At 40.5% G+C, this 15515-nt stretch overlaps 1 protein-coding gene across 1 annotated transcript in view; it reads left to right on the top strand.

The window, feature by feature from the left end:
• The first annotated feature begins 673 nt into the window (after positions 1-673).
• LOC148825419 (uncharacterized) overlaps positions 674-15515 on the top strand; it is a 244459-nt gene continuing 229617 nt past the window's right edge. Inside the window, exons 1-2 of the mRNA XM_088926312.1 lie at positions 674-734; positions 1266-1731. Coding sequence (XP_088782438.1) covers positions 674-734; positions 1266-1731 — 527 coding nt within the window. The remainder of the gene's footprint in view (positions 735-1265; positions 1732-15515) is intronic.

The raw sequence follows: 15515 nt of genomic DNA, 5'->3' as shown, positions 1-15515 counted from the left end.
CGCATATCATGCGCAAAGCATAAACATATGTATCGAACATTTATCGAACTTTTGTTAAAATTATATAGAGAAAAATTATATCGCGATAATTATCGTTATCGAATTATCGCCCAGCATTACCATCTACTGTCTCCTCAAACAGTGTATTCTCATCATGCTTATATTTTTGTTGTTGGCATCATGTAAAGCACTTTGAGAATGCTATAGCCATTAAAGGTGCTATATAAAATAAAGTTTATTATTATTATTATTATTATTATTGTTATTATTGTTATTATAAAGGTCTTGGTTTCCTGTTCTGTGTTTTTTAGGATCAGAATCTAGTGATCTCCCTGATGCTGGGGAATGGGCTTCTCTTAAACAGCAGCAGAGTGAGGAGGAGTGGGGCTCCAGTCTGATGCAGGAGACAGAGCTCACTGCTGCAGAAGGGAAAGAGACACTCAGTGAGAAGCACACTGACAGCAGACAGAGTGTCAAGGATCTGGACTCTGTGCCCATGATGAAGACAGAGCCTGAGAGTGAGACACCTGGGCTCTTAGTATGTGATGATTTTACAGAGAAGATTAATAATCTGAACACAAACAACATTACACAAGGTTGTAATGAACTGGGCTGTGTCACTGTACAAGAGCACAGTGAAGAACAGGATGTTTTAAATCTTCCAGAGCAAGACATGGAGCCCAAGTTGATTGACACTGCAGAGCAGCAGACTGATGTCCCTGGTGAAGAGAATAGTACTGAGAGTCAGTACAGGGAGGAACAACGGCAGCTCCAACAGGGCTTGATAATAATTAGGCCTTGTTCTGTTCAAGTGGAGAGATTGTCATTGCAGAGTCTAAAACAATTATATGATCCCTTAGTATCCGATGACTTTACACACAGGTTTAAAAATCTGGTTACTGAGAAAACTGTTGAAAGTTTTAATGAACTGGAGAGCATGTCTGTTCTTGGGCAAAGAGAGGAACAACTGAATGAGCTGGACAGTTTTAGTCTCAGAGAGCTGGAGAAGGAGCCCCAGATGATTCACACTGCTGAACAGCACACTGAAGGACATGGTGGAGAAAACACAGCTCTGTTTCAGCACCCAGAGCAAGACCATTCCATGGAGCATTTGCAGAATAAGAGACCCCAGCACAATCAGAGGATGAGGAAGAATCACTCAAGGCCTTGCTCAGATAGAGTGGATAAACTGCCATTACGGCACAGACAGGAGCGGAGTTTCTGTCAGTCTAGCATTTCGAATCCCTACCAGCACCTTCACACAGGAGAGAGACCATTCAGCTGCAGTCAGTGTGTGAAGAGATTTAGTCGGTTAAGCCACTTAATAAACCACCAGCGCATTCATACAGGAGAGAGACCTTTCAACTGCAGTCACTGTGGGAAGAGTTTTAGTCAGTTAAGCTACTTAAAAAATCACCAGCACATTCACACAGGAGAGAGACCTTTCAGCTGCAGCCAGTGTAAGAAGAGTTTTAGTGATTCAAGTACTTTAAGAGTCCATCAGCGTATTCATACAGGAGAGAGACCATTCAGCTGCAGTAAGTGTGGGAAAAGTTTTAGTCAGTTATGTAACTTAAAAAGACACCGGCACATTCACACAGGAGAGAGATCATTCAGCTGCAGTCAGTGTGGGAAGAGTTTTAGTCAGTTATGCAACTTAAAAAGCCACCAGCACATTCACGTAGGAGACAGACCATTCAGCTGCAGTCAGTGTGGGAAGAGTTTTAGTCGGTTAAGCCACTTAAAAAGACACCAGCACATTCACACAGGAGACTGAACATTCAGCTGCAGTCAGGGTGGGAAGAGCTTTAGTTAAGTACCTTAAGAGCCCATCAGCGCACTCACACAGGAGAGAGACAGTTCAGCTGCAGTCAGCGTGGGAATAGTTTTAGTGACTGAATCACCTGAAGAGCCCACATATTAAGATCACTTTATTGGCCATATACATTTTTTTGCATTAGGAATTTATCTTTTCACAGGTTGCTCACCATGAGGCCCACAGATAGGGAGAGAAGCTTTGGGTCAGAGCACAGGGGGAGCCATTTGTACAGCACCCCTGGAGCAGTTGGGTTTTGGGGCTTTGCTCAGGTATCCAACAGAGTAGGATTTCTCAGTAAGCTTCGGGATTTGAACCGGCACCCACAGGCCCAGATCCTTAGCCATATTGCCACCACACCACACTTATTCGTACAGCAGAGAGACCTTTTAGCTGCAATCAGTGTGGGAAGTGTTTTAGTGACTCGTGTACCTTAATAGCCCACCAGCCCACTCACACAGAAGACCTTCATTGTTCACCAGTGCAGTCACACAGGCAAGAGTTCATTCAGCTACAGTCAGTGTGGGAAGAGTTTTATCCAGTCAGGTGACTTAAAAACACACCAATTTAGTTACCAGTTTTTATTTTAATCATAGTCTTAGTCTTGTCAATTGAAATGTCTATTAGTTGAAGTAGGTAGCTGCGTCATCATGTGACATCCGTAAAAGTTTCCACAGCTGACATATTGTGTTTTCTTTGTTGTTTTTTCAGAGGAATAAACCTTTACTTGTTCCTAAAATGTCTATTGGTCACTTTGTAGTCGGCCACTTTTGATTTCGTCTAGTCATCTAAATGTTGACTATGATTACTCTTACTTATGGTTGATTAGAACAGAATTCTAGTCATGCAGTTTACTTTATGTGTATAATAAAATGTAAGTCTAAATTGAATTCTTTATTCCTTTATAGTCTTGGAATGTTAAGTTTAGTCCTGTTTAATTTACAATTAAGACTGTTCTCATTGGATAGGCTTGTAATTGTGTAACAGCTTACCATGTTAAGCAAGAAATGTGTATAAAACAGATTAGGATTCTTAACTGTAACTCTTAAGAAAAAGAGACACATCTTTGTTGCACAATCTAAATTTTATCAAACACAATAAATATTTATGCAATAAAGGGTAAATAATAAGGGATTGGAGAAATTGTATTAATCTCTCTTGATAAGAAAATCTTTTTTGGCACCATTACTAATAATTCCTTATTTTTATGGTTTTTTTTCAGTGCAGCTTTTTAATTTTTTTAAAACCAGACAGGACAAGCAATATCTATACACTTTAACAGCCTCATAAACTAAGTGCAATTAAATATTATTTTCTGATGCCCTCATATGAATATGATTCATAGTTTCTGCATAGCCAGAACCTGTGTCATCACTACAAGTCACTAAATCTTTACAAAATACATGCTAGCAGACAGATACACTTCGGAGGATTTAAGGGGGGCTTGGTTGGAATGATAGTCTCCCCGTCTGGACATTAAAATGGAATTTTGTTAGAAAAAAAATGGAGAAATGTGTACAAGGATTTTAAAAGCTGGACCACAGTTTGAATAGCATTTATATTAATGTTACACGCAGGAATTGCCTTTGATTTACACTCTTATGAATGCAATGAAAGACAAAATGACCAAAAAAATGAAGTCCTGCAGTTAAATATAATGTAGTTGTGTGTCAAAGCAGTATCATACTTTATTCTACCACCGCGGCACTGGGCATATGTGGAAACGATCACACGCTATGAATCATCTTTAAGCAGTCCCTTTGACTTTCTGCTGATCACATTGAAGTGTTCACGAAGCATTTCCCTGCCCATGATGGGCCCGCAAACCGGTTTCTCCGTTTTCCTCTACCTGTCATTTTCAGCGAGCACAAGACGGGGAGAAAAGGAGACTAGCTGTCAGGAATGGGGTTTGAACCCAGACCTCTATTCAGAGACCAGAACACCCAAACAATGGAAGGATATGAAACCTTGAGTCGGGCACCTTAGACCACTCGGCCATCCTGATGAGCTATACAAAGTGTTGTGTTGAAAGCACCAGTAGTTCACTAAACTGAGCAATGCTTTGCTGGAGAAGCGCCAAGTTGCCTGTTGTTGACTAAACGGATCGCGGAAATCAAATATTCAGATCGATTCAGAGTGTGCCTTACACAGAGCCTTTGTGTAATATTTTGATCTGCTAGGGAGCAGTTGTCTTCACAATCTGAATTATCGCAAATGGAGTGACGTCAGTGTAAAACAGCTTGCATTTTTGGGAACAGACATTGTATTGCGTATTTCTAATTGGTTTATTTTCCTGATAGTATTGTATTTCCTGATGCATTGTGATGCATAAAAGCCAGCTGCATAAAGCTCTGTTACGCATCATTTATGACGGCTTTTCAAATAGCAGCCAGTGCAGGATCAAGACATACTCCTGGCTTCACACTCCGAACAAACAAGTCCTGCTTATTGTTGCTGAGGGTTGTGATTTGTTGCCCTGAAACGTCGCCGTTAAGTATCAGAATGTGTTATGCATTAAACACAACCCACAAGGAAATAAAGATTGTAGCGTGATTCGGGAAACTATTGGAGAGGTATGTTTTAGGTGCTCAGCTACCACGATGGGTAGAGCATGAAACTTTTAATCTCATGAGTTTGAGTCCAATTTGGGTTTCTTGATCTCCTCTTGATCTCTCCAACCATGTAGTAGGATCGTGCAAGTAGGACGCGATAGCATACTGGGATCCCTAGTGCCTAATGACTTTTCATAATTCAACTTGCTTACAGCGTTGGGCTCTGTTCAAAAACTGCTGTGAAATCAAGAGCTGAGCAGGAGTCTGTCTAAATGGAGGCAGGTCTGCTCACGAGCAGGGAAACACTTCATCGTTTACTAATTGAAGACCACAATCTGCCAAAACACTTATGCTAATTAGTAACACTTTTGAAGTATGTATTATATTGTAAATACTCTTATTTGAAAAAGCTTAAATTCGCATACTGTTATTTGGACAGCGCAAACCAGTCCGACCTCCTACAACTTTCTGTGCCCGCTTAGTAGATCTTAAAGCAGCTGCAGCCAGAGTAGCCGTGATGGCAAGACAGTGCTTGGAGTTCAACTATTCTTATTTCTTCTGCAGAACCACCGGTATCGGAATATACTGATCCGCATAAGTAGCGCTTTTGGTTTCTGATCATTTTTATTGAGCGCTGCTCTAAACTTTATATTTGTTTGGGCTAGTTTTCTTTTTTCTTTCTTATTATTTATTGACATGTTAAATGTTAATTGCCTCAATAGTTGCCTCGGTGATTTTTGGCTCTTCTCCCTTGCAGGGTGACGGCAAACCTCTTTAGAGAGGGAGTCCCCCACGCACAGCTTTTCTTCATCAAGAGCGGAGACAGAAACAGACTTCAAACTGAAATGAATTACTTCTTGAGCGTTTATGACCATCTTTAAAAAGCTGAGAGAAGGCGAAAATGTCTTTGGAAAAGAGGAAATGTCTGCTAACAGTAATCAGAGCTCACGCTCAGCTGCAGACAAGTGCTCCACCATAGTACAGTGCTGAGTACCCCTGCTTGTTGCGAGGGAGACCGGAGTACGTTTCTGTGACAGGGTGCTGGTTTAATTTTTTAACAACCTGACTTCACTTAAAAAGTGTGTACTGTGTACTAAGTTTTGGACTAGTTAGTGTGGTAGAATATGGAAATCGTCTCCAGCTCTGAGCTTAACTGCAACAAGAAGTCGTGCTGAACAAAGTCAGACCCCAGCTGAACTTGTGCTCAGTGTGGTGCTCAGGACTCAGGAGATTTGTTGTGGTTCTAATTAGCATGAACTGCAGGGGCTCTGAATCAGAACATTTCAATTTATCTGATCAGTAAATTAAAATGCAAGACACTTTAAAATAGGATTATTACTTTGTCTCTGTCCTGTTTGTATATAACCGAATGTCCCTCATGGTTTAAAAGATACCAGTAAGGACACATAACTCTTAATTCGGTACTCATTGCAAATATTCCAGAAACAAGCAGGGCCGGCAGAAGGGGTTGAAGGTGAACATGTATCGTATTTTAATGGCTTCTATTTCCACTGACGATTGAGACAGATTCATGAGAAGATCCTTCACATGATTAAACAAACACATTACTATTTCGGTCTGATGTAGAGACTACATTTATGTCAGCAGTACTATAATTGTAAGTCTTATACACTTTCATTGGCTGCATCTGTAGCGCTTCATCTAAGAGGATTTTCTTTACTTTAGCGCACGGTAACATTCACCCACACAACTTATTCTCTGAATGCCCAATGGCTCAATAACCCTGTTTTCTTCTTGGATCTAGCAATGTACAGTCCCATCCCCTTCAAAAATATAAGAAATATATTCAGTGAACAAATATATTTAATGAACTGTGTAACACAGAGCTGGAAAGGTGAACCCAGGATGGCTGAGCAATTGATAAGTTGGAGTTGTCTTTTTATACGTGAATAATTACAAATGTCTGAATCCGATTCATATTCAAATATTAAACAAGCGAAAAACGCATCACTATAGACCAGGATGACCAAGTGGTTAAGGCGTCCACGTGGGTTCACCCCCCCTCCTGTAATAATTTTGAAGTGACAGAACACTTTGAAGATTTACATTCTATTTAAATATGAATTTACTAAATTTCAGTTCTCTTCACTCTGGGATAACTGAACTCTCACTATTGCATACTGAAGGCTTTACATGCATTAGTTCAGGTGGGTAGTTGCGTCAGCATGCGTAGTCTGCAAAAGAACAAGTAATAGGTTTATTCCATGCTGAAAAGAGAAGAGAAAAAAGATAATGTTTCAGCTGTGAAGCCTTCTTCAGAAATGTTGTGTTTCTCTCTTCTCTATTCAGCATGGAATAAATCTATTACTTGTGCCTTCAATGCCACCTGTCTGATCAAGAAAGCACAACAGCACCTGTACTGACTAAGACGGTTGAAGAAGGCTAAGATATGTCCCCAGATCCTTACTAACTTTTACAGATGCACCACAGAAACCACAGTGACAGGTTGTATCACAGTGTGGTATGGCAACTGCAGTATTGCTGACCACAAAGCCCTACAGTGGGTGGTGAAAACTGCCCAGTCCATCACTGGGGTTGCCCTCCCATCTATACAGGACATTTATGACAGACGGTGCTTGAGGAAAGCTCTAAGCATCATCAAAGACCCCACACAGCCCAGCTACAGACTGTATGACCCTCTACCATCTGGAAAACGGTACCAGAGCATTTGGGCCCGGACTACCAGACTCAGAGACAGTTTTTACCCCCGCACTATCAAACTGTTAAACTCCCAGCCTCTCTCACTCTCACCTCACCTCTCACCTATGATCTGAACCTCACAGTGCCTTCTTTCTTACCAAAAACTCAAACACACATTGAAATCTACCTCTACCTCACATGTCAAAAGGCTCACTCCCCATAATTTCTATCCCTTTATTTCATTCTGTTGATGCATGTTTTTGCACATCTGATGTTGTTTTTGCACATTATCTGTTACCTTTTTGTTGTTTTGCACACTACCTGTTGTCTCTGTCTTTCTTTTGTTATACAATTGTATTGTTGTTGTTTTATCTTTGTACTACTTATCGTCTGAGAGCATTTTGTTATACCATATAACTGTGTATGAGTATAATGACAATAAACTTGAACTTGAACATGCATTAGCTGTGATACATAATCTAATAAATCTGTATGTTAGAATGAAACTGTTTGTTATGTGTCTCATGGTGATCCTCTTCTCGATCCAAATGAAATGTTTAATATGATCCCTCAAGAAAAAAAAAGGAGTCAATTTCCTCCTGGAATGATTGATACCCCATCAAACATTTTGTAATATCCCCGGAAGTTTATACAGAAGAATCCTGGTTCGTGGCTTAATTTCAAGGTTAACAGGACTAAGGAAACGAGCTGGAATCTTGATGTCGAACTGGGTTTTAAATCATCCGGAACATTTCACTACATTCGGCAGTATGTGCCAGAGAGCAGCTCCTGTCATCCCTTTGATAGCTCAGTTGGTAGTGCAGAGGACTGTAGTGAAAACAGTGGGGAATCCTTAGGTTGCTGGTTTGACTCCGGCTTGAAGGAAGGTGCTTTTTATGTACTTTAATCAAAGAGTTAAAATAGCGAATCTTTTTCACTCAGACGTTGATCAAAATCTCAGTAAACAACAAAGCAGAGGCTCTTGTTCCGAATTCAGTTCCCATCTGATTTTCTTGTTTTGGCCAAGATCTGATCTTTGAATTCAGGGACTACTCTGTCTTCTTTGTAATTCAAAGTGTATACAAATGTCACGTTTTTTTGTATATATAAAGGTGTTCTCTGTTTTCAAAGGATAGGTACTTAATTGGCTTTATGATCTGGTATTGATTTTGTATTGTTATATTATTAAGTTTGTGCTTTCTGTGTTTTTATCGCATTGTGAAATTATTTTTGAAACAAATGCTTACAAAAGCATACACAGCACACATCTGTTTATACCAGCGGTGAATTATACATTTTTATTAATTACAAGCTACTGCGCACTTTTGGGAGTATAACAGGTTCAATATAAAGTGGCAGAAATATAAAAGGGGAAAATACCCCAGACTGCGTGTAAAGCCCTTGCTGTGGCTGTTGTTTTATTGTTAGATAAAAATGGTGTACTGTGCACGAAATGTTGCAGAAACACAATCCTTATTTCTTCATTCCCATGAATTAACTCTGTAGTAAAGGAAACACAGGAGCGGGAATCTGCGGCCATTCTTCGATTGTGGTGGATTGCTTGTGTGCAGAGAGTTTCTGCACGTCCCTAAGTCGGTTCCACAGTCATGCTTTGGCTTTTATCTGGCACTTTTTATGTCCAAGGAGCTCAATGTGCTTGACATCTCCCGAAGGGTGACAGACCTCTGGGTTATTTGCGAAACTGCTTTATTCCCCATTCTTTCTACACTTGTTGATAAGTAAACGAGAAATCCTGTAAGAGAAAAAAAAAGTCTTTTAGTTAATCGCGGAAACTAGCACCAGCAAATGTTGTGTTAAAAAGAAATGATTTAAAATGATTCGTGATCTAATTTACCAAAACAAATGCTTTTTTTCTATCGGCATTGTAATGTCTTCTGAATGTGTGCGTAGATACTGTTACTGGTCTCAGCATACGACTATAAAACGTCTTCTTTCTATTATTCTTTATTTATTTGTGAAAAGACGATAAAGTTCTTAACAAATTCCATATCTTATATTTTCGCAATCCGTTTAGGCTTTAACAGACAACTGTGTGCTTTCACAGAAAGAGTAACAAGAAGAGACGTTTCCATGTTACTTGCAGACCTTGATAAAGGTGAATGAAAAAAGGGATGGGGTTCGGACCCACGGTCTTTGGTTTACAAGGCCGACGCTTTGTCACTTGGACACCGTTCCTTCAGAGGGAAGGTGCTAGCCGACTATACTATGTTGAATCAACGCTAGTAATATTGCCTATTTTGCACACACCTAACTATATATTTATTTTGTATTACTCTACGTATTTTAATTTTTCGTCTATTCTGTTTTTGCTTGTCTTGGGTTGGACTGCTATAACACCTCAATTTCCCGTCCATATCAATACAGTTTTATCTATTTCGAGAGCTTTACTGCATTTTTTTTTAATTGATCAACATTTTCCACGGGAGATGTGAAGCCATCGAGCCTGTACTGCGCTTCACATTGAATACGTTGAACATGAGACGTGCTAGATAATTTCTCAACCTTTCGCTTAGTGTCCGGGCTGCTATGCGTGTAAAGGAGGCGAATTGAAAATGAAACATGTAATCGACTTAAAGAAAGTCTTCACAAAGGCATGCGTCAGTTAGCTCTCCATTATTGTCAGTTTAGTGGATTTTTTAAACGCAAATACAAACTGCAAAGTTTCGGACACATGAAGAGAAATCCGTGTGCTGATTGACTCATAAATATCGTTACAAATTACAAATTTGTAGTGTAAATCCGCTGGGCTGATTTACTGTCTGACCACCTGAGCACTATTTTTTCATGTTCTTCCCTTGTAGTTTCCTTGCTCTTTTACTGTCCCTTTCTCCCACGCGGAGACGGAAATCATCCCGAAACCGTTTCACCCTGTGTTTGTGCAACTTCAGTGTGTGAAGGGAAAGTAAATTATGTAGCTCCAGTAGCGCAATCGGTCAGTACGCGGTACTTATACAGCAGTGCACGGCAGAGTCATACCGAGGTTGTGAGTTCGCGCCTCACTTGGAGCAGTGTCTTTAGCTACTGATATCAAGTGACGAGTTAAGGTGCTCTTCGGTACTTGCAGGTCTAAATTAACATGAAAGAAACAAGAAGGCTCCACTGCCGAAACGTTGTTCAGCATGGAATAAACCTTCACTCGTTCCTTTGCATGCGTGCTGACACAGCTACTTACTTACATTACCATCAGCTGTGGACCTCCAACTGATCTTCTTAGACGAGAGGAGCACGATGGAGTATCAAAAACTTGAAAAAGCTTTCGCAGTTAGATTCTGTGTTTTTTTACGTGTCTGACCACCTGAGCACTATTTTTTCATGTTCTTCCCTTGTAGTTTCCTTGCTCTTTTACTGTCCCTTCCCCCCCAGGCGGAGACGGAAAACATGCCGAAACCCTGTTTCACCCTGTGTTTGTGCAACGTCAGTCTGCGCAGGTCTTTAGCTACTGAAAGCAACTGTCCAGTTTAGATGCTGCTACGTATACGTCGTCCTAAACACCTTATCTAGTGGGATTGTAGTCTGTTAGGTATTTGCTGGAGTTCCGGTCTAAATAAACATCAAAGGAACAGGTAAAGGTTTATTCCACGTCACACCCGAAGAAGGGTCCACGTTGTGTTTCCTTCTCTTTTTAGCATGGAATAAACCTATACTTTTTCCTTTGCAGCTGATGCAGGTCACTACTTAATTTCCCATCAGCTGTGGACCACCTGTTGATCTCTACAAAGATAGATGAGAGATATCTTCTTAGACGAGAGGTCTACTGGGACTAAGGGAGCACGATGGGGTACCAAAGACTTGAGAAAGCTCTCGCATTAGATTCTGTGTTTTTGTTGTTCCCCAGATTTGTTTTTAATGTTCTTTTTGTTTTGAAGTTGTTCCGTTAAGTAATTTTTTAAAATTTTATTTTCTGTAGTAGTTAGACTACTACAGTGACTTACCTAGGTTCCCGGAAGACTTCTGGCTTTGTGGTTGTTGTGTTTTCGGGTTACAAGTATTTTTTTTCTGTTGATAGGACCCCACGCATTACTGTGGGACTAGTTAACTTAAGTTCTTACATTGTACAGTACCTGAAATTACCACATAAACTACTACTCTGTTTTTCTTTTTTTTTAATAAAGGCACAAATTATGTTTTTTTTTTCTTGCGGCTGATTGGTAATGACCCTACAACAGGTCATTGCAACGAACGTGGCTGCTGAAATTTGTCAGCAGCTCTGTACTAAACCTGTTCTCAATTTCAACAAACCTAAAATAACATCTGCTGCCTATTAGATGTTACTGATGTAGGAGACTAACTTAAACCACCTCTTCACAGGGTTTAAGTAGCTCAGTAGTGGAACAGGTGATCGCATTTGAACTGTTCTGAATGTAGTGAAAATAATATGGTCACCAAGTAACGAACATACAGACCATTCACTTGAAATATTTAGCTAAAATTGTTTTCTAGGCACCACAACTATTCACAATGAATTTTATCAATACATGTCTTTATTAATAAAAGTGTAATGTATTAATAATTAAGATTAATGTATATCTTTATTAGTAGCTGTATTACAGGTAATGCATGTACAGCCTTTAATATGCAATAGTGAATTTTCAGGTATCCTGGGGAGGGAAGAAAACTGAAATGAAGGAAATACATATTTAAAGGGGGTGTAAGTCTTAAATGTGTTCAGTCACGTCTGGGTGTTAACTGAATAGATTGTATTACTTATTGTGATTTGACACATTTCTCAGGAGACAGCAGAAAAATGGTGGAATTTGCGCGTACAGAAAGTAACTTGAACTGAACAGTCAAATGTAAGGTGATGTTAAAGAAAAATAAAACTTTGTCACCTTCTTCAACGTGATTATTTATCGGAACCGTATATCTTCTCGATTCTGTGGCTGTGGTCCAACAATATCGGCGGTGAAACAAGCAGAATGTGCGGAAAGAATTGGAGACGTAACGGGAGACTCATCCAGTCGATAGAAAGGTTGCGTAAACGACGCTGAGAAGTGTGGTTTAAAAGCTTTACGAGCGAGGCACGAGTCGAACCTACAATCTTCCGATCCGAAATCGGACGCTTTATCCATTGCGCCACTGGCCCTGATACCCTAACACCACCACTGTGAGCTTTGTGCCGCTATTAGTAATTCTGTACATCGCTCCGGTCCAAATTTTCTCAATTAGATTCACGTGTTTTCTACTTGTATTTAGCTACTAGGTCTTTCATTTGGTCTGTTTTAAAAATAGCATCTCTTTAAAACAGACAAACGGTTTTATGTGTCGCGCTGAAATTCACACACGGGGGAAGTCACACGAAAGATAATCACAGATAAGATGTCGCGTTTAAAAAGAAATCCAGAGTGGCGATAGAAAACAAAGCCTTATACACGCGATGCAAGTGCTCTGCCACTGAACTGAACTCCTGACAGGCACTTTTGCCTGCGGCTCTTTAATTGTGTTAGGAAGAGTGACGCGTCTACACAGTGTACAATTTAAAGGTCGAAGCAAGACAATCAGATCAGAATTCAGAACACGAGCCTCTGCTTTATCGTTTACTGAGCTTTCGATGAACGTCTAAGAGTTATCTTCTATATCATCTTTTCTTCTACATTCATAGGTTTAAGGCTAAAGACAAAAAAATAGTTTTCATTTTCTTGCCAGCTGGTAGTAATTCTTCTGCACTGACAGGGGAGATTAGTATTTTATCTATCGCAATTTGTGTGCAGTTTTTGAAAAACAAGTTGTTCCAGAAATGAACACTTACATAAACTTAAGGCAGACGCCTGCTGATGTCCATAATGATAAACTCTACACGACAAGAGAGAAAGAAAGGCACCGGTGGGATTTGAATCCAGGATCGCCGGTTTACTAGACAGGCACGTTAACCAGCTAGGCTGCGGCACTGCCCTTTTACAGTCACCTGGACACACCGCTCTGAGACACCTGCGTTCTGTTTGCGCTGAGCCTGCTCACTGAGAAAGTGACGAAAAATGGCTTTTATCTGGTAATTTCAAGTCCAAGGAGCCCAATATGCTTTTTATGTTCAACAGGAAGTCCACTACAGCCGGCACTGAAGCGCAGCACAGGCTCTGTGGTTTGACATCTTCCAAGGAAGGTGGAAGATAAAAATTGTCCTTGAATAGAGCCGAGTGGTTTCTCCCCATGTTCGCATAAGTTTCCTCCAGGTGCTCTAGTTTCTTGCTAGCAGCCATATCACTCTGCAACTCACAAGTGGCAGCCTACTAAAGCTGAGCACAGGTGAGCCTGGTCGGTACCTAGTGGGGAGACCTCCTAGGAAAAACTAAGGTTGCGGCTTGAAGAGGTGTTAGTGGGGTCAGCAGGGGGTGCTAATACCCCAGTATAGTGAGGGGGACACTATACTGTAAACAGGCTCTATCCTTCAAGTAAGATATGAAATGGAGGTTCTGACTCTCTGTGTCATTAAAAATCCCAGGGCTTCTTTCAAAAAGACTAGAGGCTAAACAATAACAAGACATGCATGCTAATGGATATTACAGAGGACTAACTGTCCCTCTGTTCTACATAGATGTGTCAAATTTCCCATTGGCCCTTACCAATCATTGCCTCCTAATAACATCACTTTATTAACCCTTTACAATTTCTTGCATTAGGAATTATCTTTTCACATACCCCAACTTTCTCTCCATGAGACACACAGGCGGGGAGAGAGAAGCTTGGGGTCAGAGTGCAGGGTCTGCCATTGTACAGCACACCTGGAGCAGTTGGGGGTTAAGGGCCTTTCTCAGGAGCCCAACAGAGTAGGATTCCTCTGCCAGCTGCAAGATGTGAACCAGCAACCTTCCAGGCACAGATCCTTAGCCACAGAGCCACCACTCAATCTAATCGTCATCTATGCATTGGCTTCATTAGTCTGCTCTCCTCCCCTCTGATAGCTGGTGTGGTAAGTGTTCTGGTGCACTATGGCTGCTGTCCCATCATCCAGGTTGCACATTGGTGGTGGTGGAGGGGAGTCCCCATTACCTGTAAAGTGCTTTGAGTGGAGTGTCCAGAAAAGTGCTATATAAGTGTAAGCAAATATTAATTATATTATTATTACCACAGTTATTGATATTATTTTAGCAAGTTAGTATAAAAAGGCCTGACCCTTTATGATCATGAGTTTTACAATGTCAGTTTGTCACTCCTGTTTATAGTTTTAACTTTCCTGTGTTCCTGTTATTTAAATCCAGATGCTTTAGGTAACTCTCTGTAGCTATACAATTTCTGTAGGTTTAGGATTAGTCATGCTATATATACAGTGTCTTCTTGCAGGACCCTTGATTTGTAGGGAAATTTAAATAACATTTAGGTTGTATCATGTTGTGTCTGACTTTGTGTACAGTGGTTTTTGCCCTTTGTGTGGATCTACTGATACTTATGATTTGAAACAAGTAACTTTCTTCTTTCTCTTGATTTTATCATTGCAAGTGACCAAGGGCTCCTTAATTTTTAATGATACATTTAATGTCATACATTAGAAATGGGCATAACAAAACCAAAGATTATTGAAAAGCAAAACTTTAATAAAATGTATTAAAAAATATTCCCATAAAAACTGGTACATTCAGAACTGTACATCAATCAACAATTTTATTTCCTATATCTGGAACATCAAATGGTAGAAAAAGAAAGACTGAGTAGAAATGGGATGTTCAAGCCTCAGTTTTGCAAAACACAAGCTGCAGGTCCTGTAGACACAGACACTGAGGACAGTGTGGAAACAGTGGAGTGAAGTGGACTCACGTAACAGACAGTGTCAGTGTGGAACAGTGGAGTGAAGTGGACTCAGGTCATAGACAGTGTCAGTGTGAAACAGTGGAGTGAAGTGGACTCAGGTCATAGACAGTGTCAGTGTGGAACAGTGGAGTGAAGTTGACTCAGGTCATAGACAGTGTCAGTTTGGAACAGTGGAGTGAAGTGCACTCAGGTCACAGTGTCAGTGTGGAACAGTGGAGTGAAGTGGACTCAGGTCACAGTGTCAGTGTGGAAACAGTGGAGTGAAGTGGACTCAGGTCACAGACAGTGTCAGACAGTCTCAGTGCTCATAACTGATGTAAGACTGTGTGACTCTGTTGGTGAAGCTCTTCTGTGTCTAGACCTGCAGGAGGAGTTTCTCCCAGACAGCCCTGTCAGTCCCGCACCACCCATCCTCTCCCTGAAACTCATCCCCAACATCATCGTAGTCAGTCCTGTCAGGGGTAGGGGCTCCTTCTTCAGGGTGCAGTGTGGGCAGGACCCTGTCTACCCCAAGGCCAGTGTGGAGGACACCTGACACAGAGACACAGACTCATATTTTTACAAATGAGTCAGTTATTAACATAATACTGATACAAATAAGTATTATGAAAATGGTGAATATCAGAAATGACTGAGTAGATAAATTAATAATTAAATCATAAAGTCATAATCATAAGCCCCCAACTTGTAAAGATTTTGCCAAATATATTCCCAATAGTTAAATA

The sequence above is a fragment of the Atractosteus spatula genome, chromosome 10 (genome assembly GCF_055471065.1).
Source record: "Atractosteus spatula isolate fAtrSpa1 chromosome 10, fAtrSpa1.hap1, whole genome shotgun sequence".
NCBI classification, from domain to species: domain Eukaryota; kingdom Metazoa; phylum Chordata; class Actinopteri; order Semionotiformes; family Lepisosteidae; genus Atractosteus; species Atractosteus spatula.
Note: the sequence above shows the minus strand (reverse complement) of the source record. Positions and strands in the feature narration are given on the sequence as shown.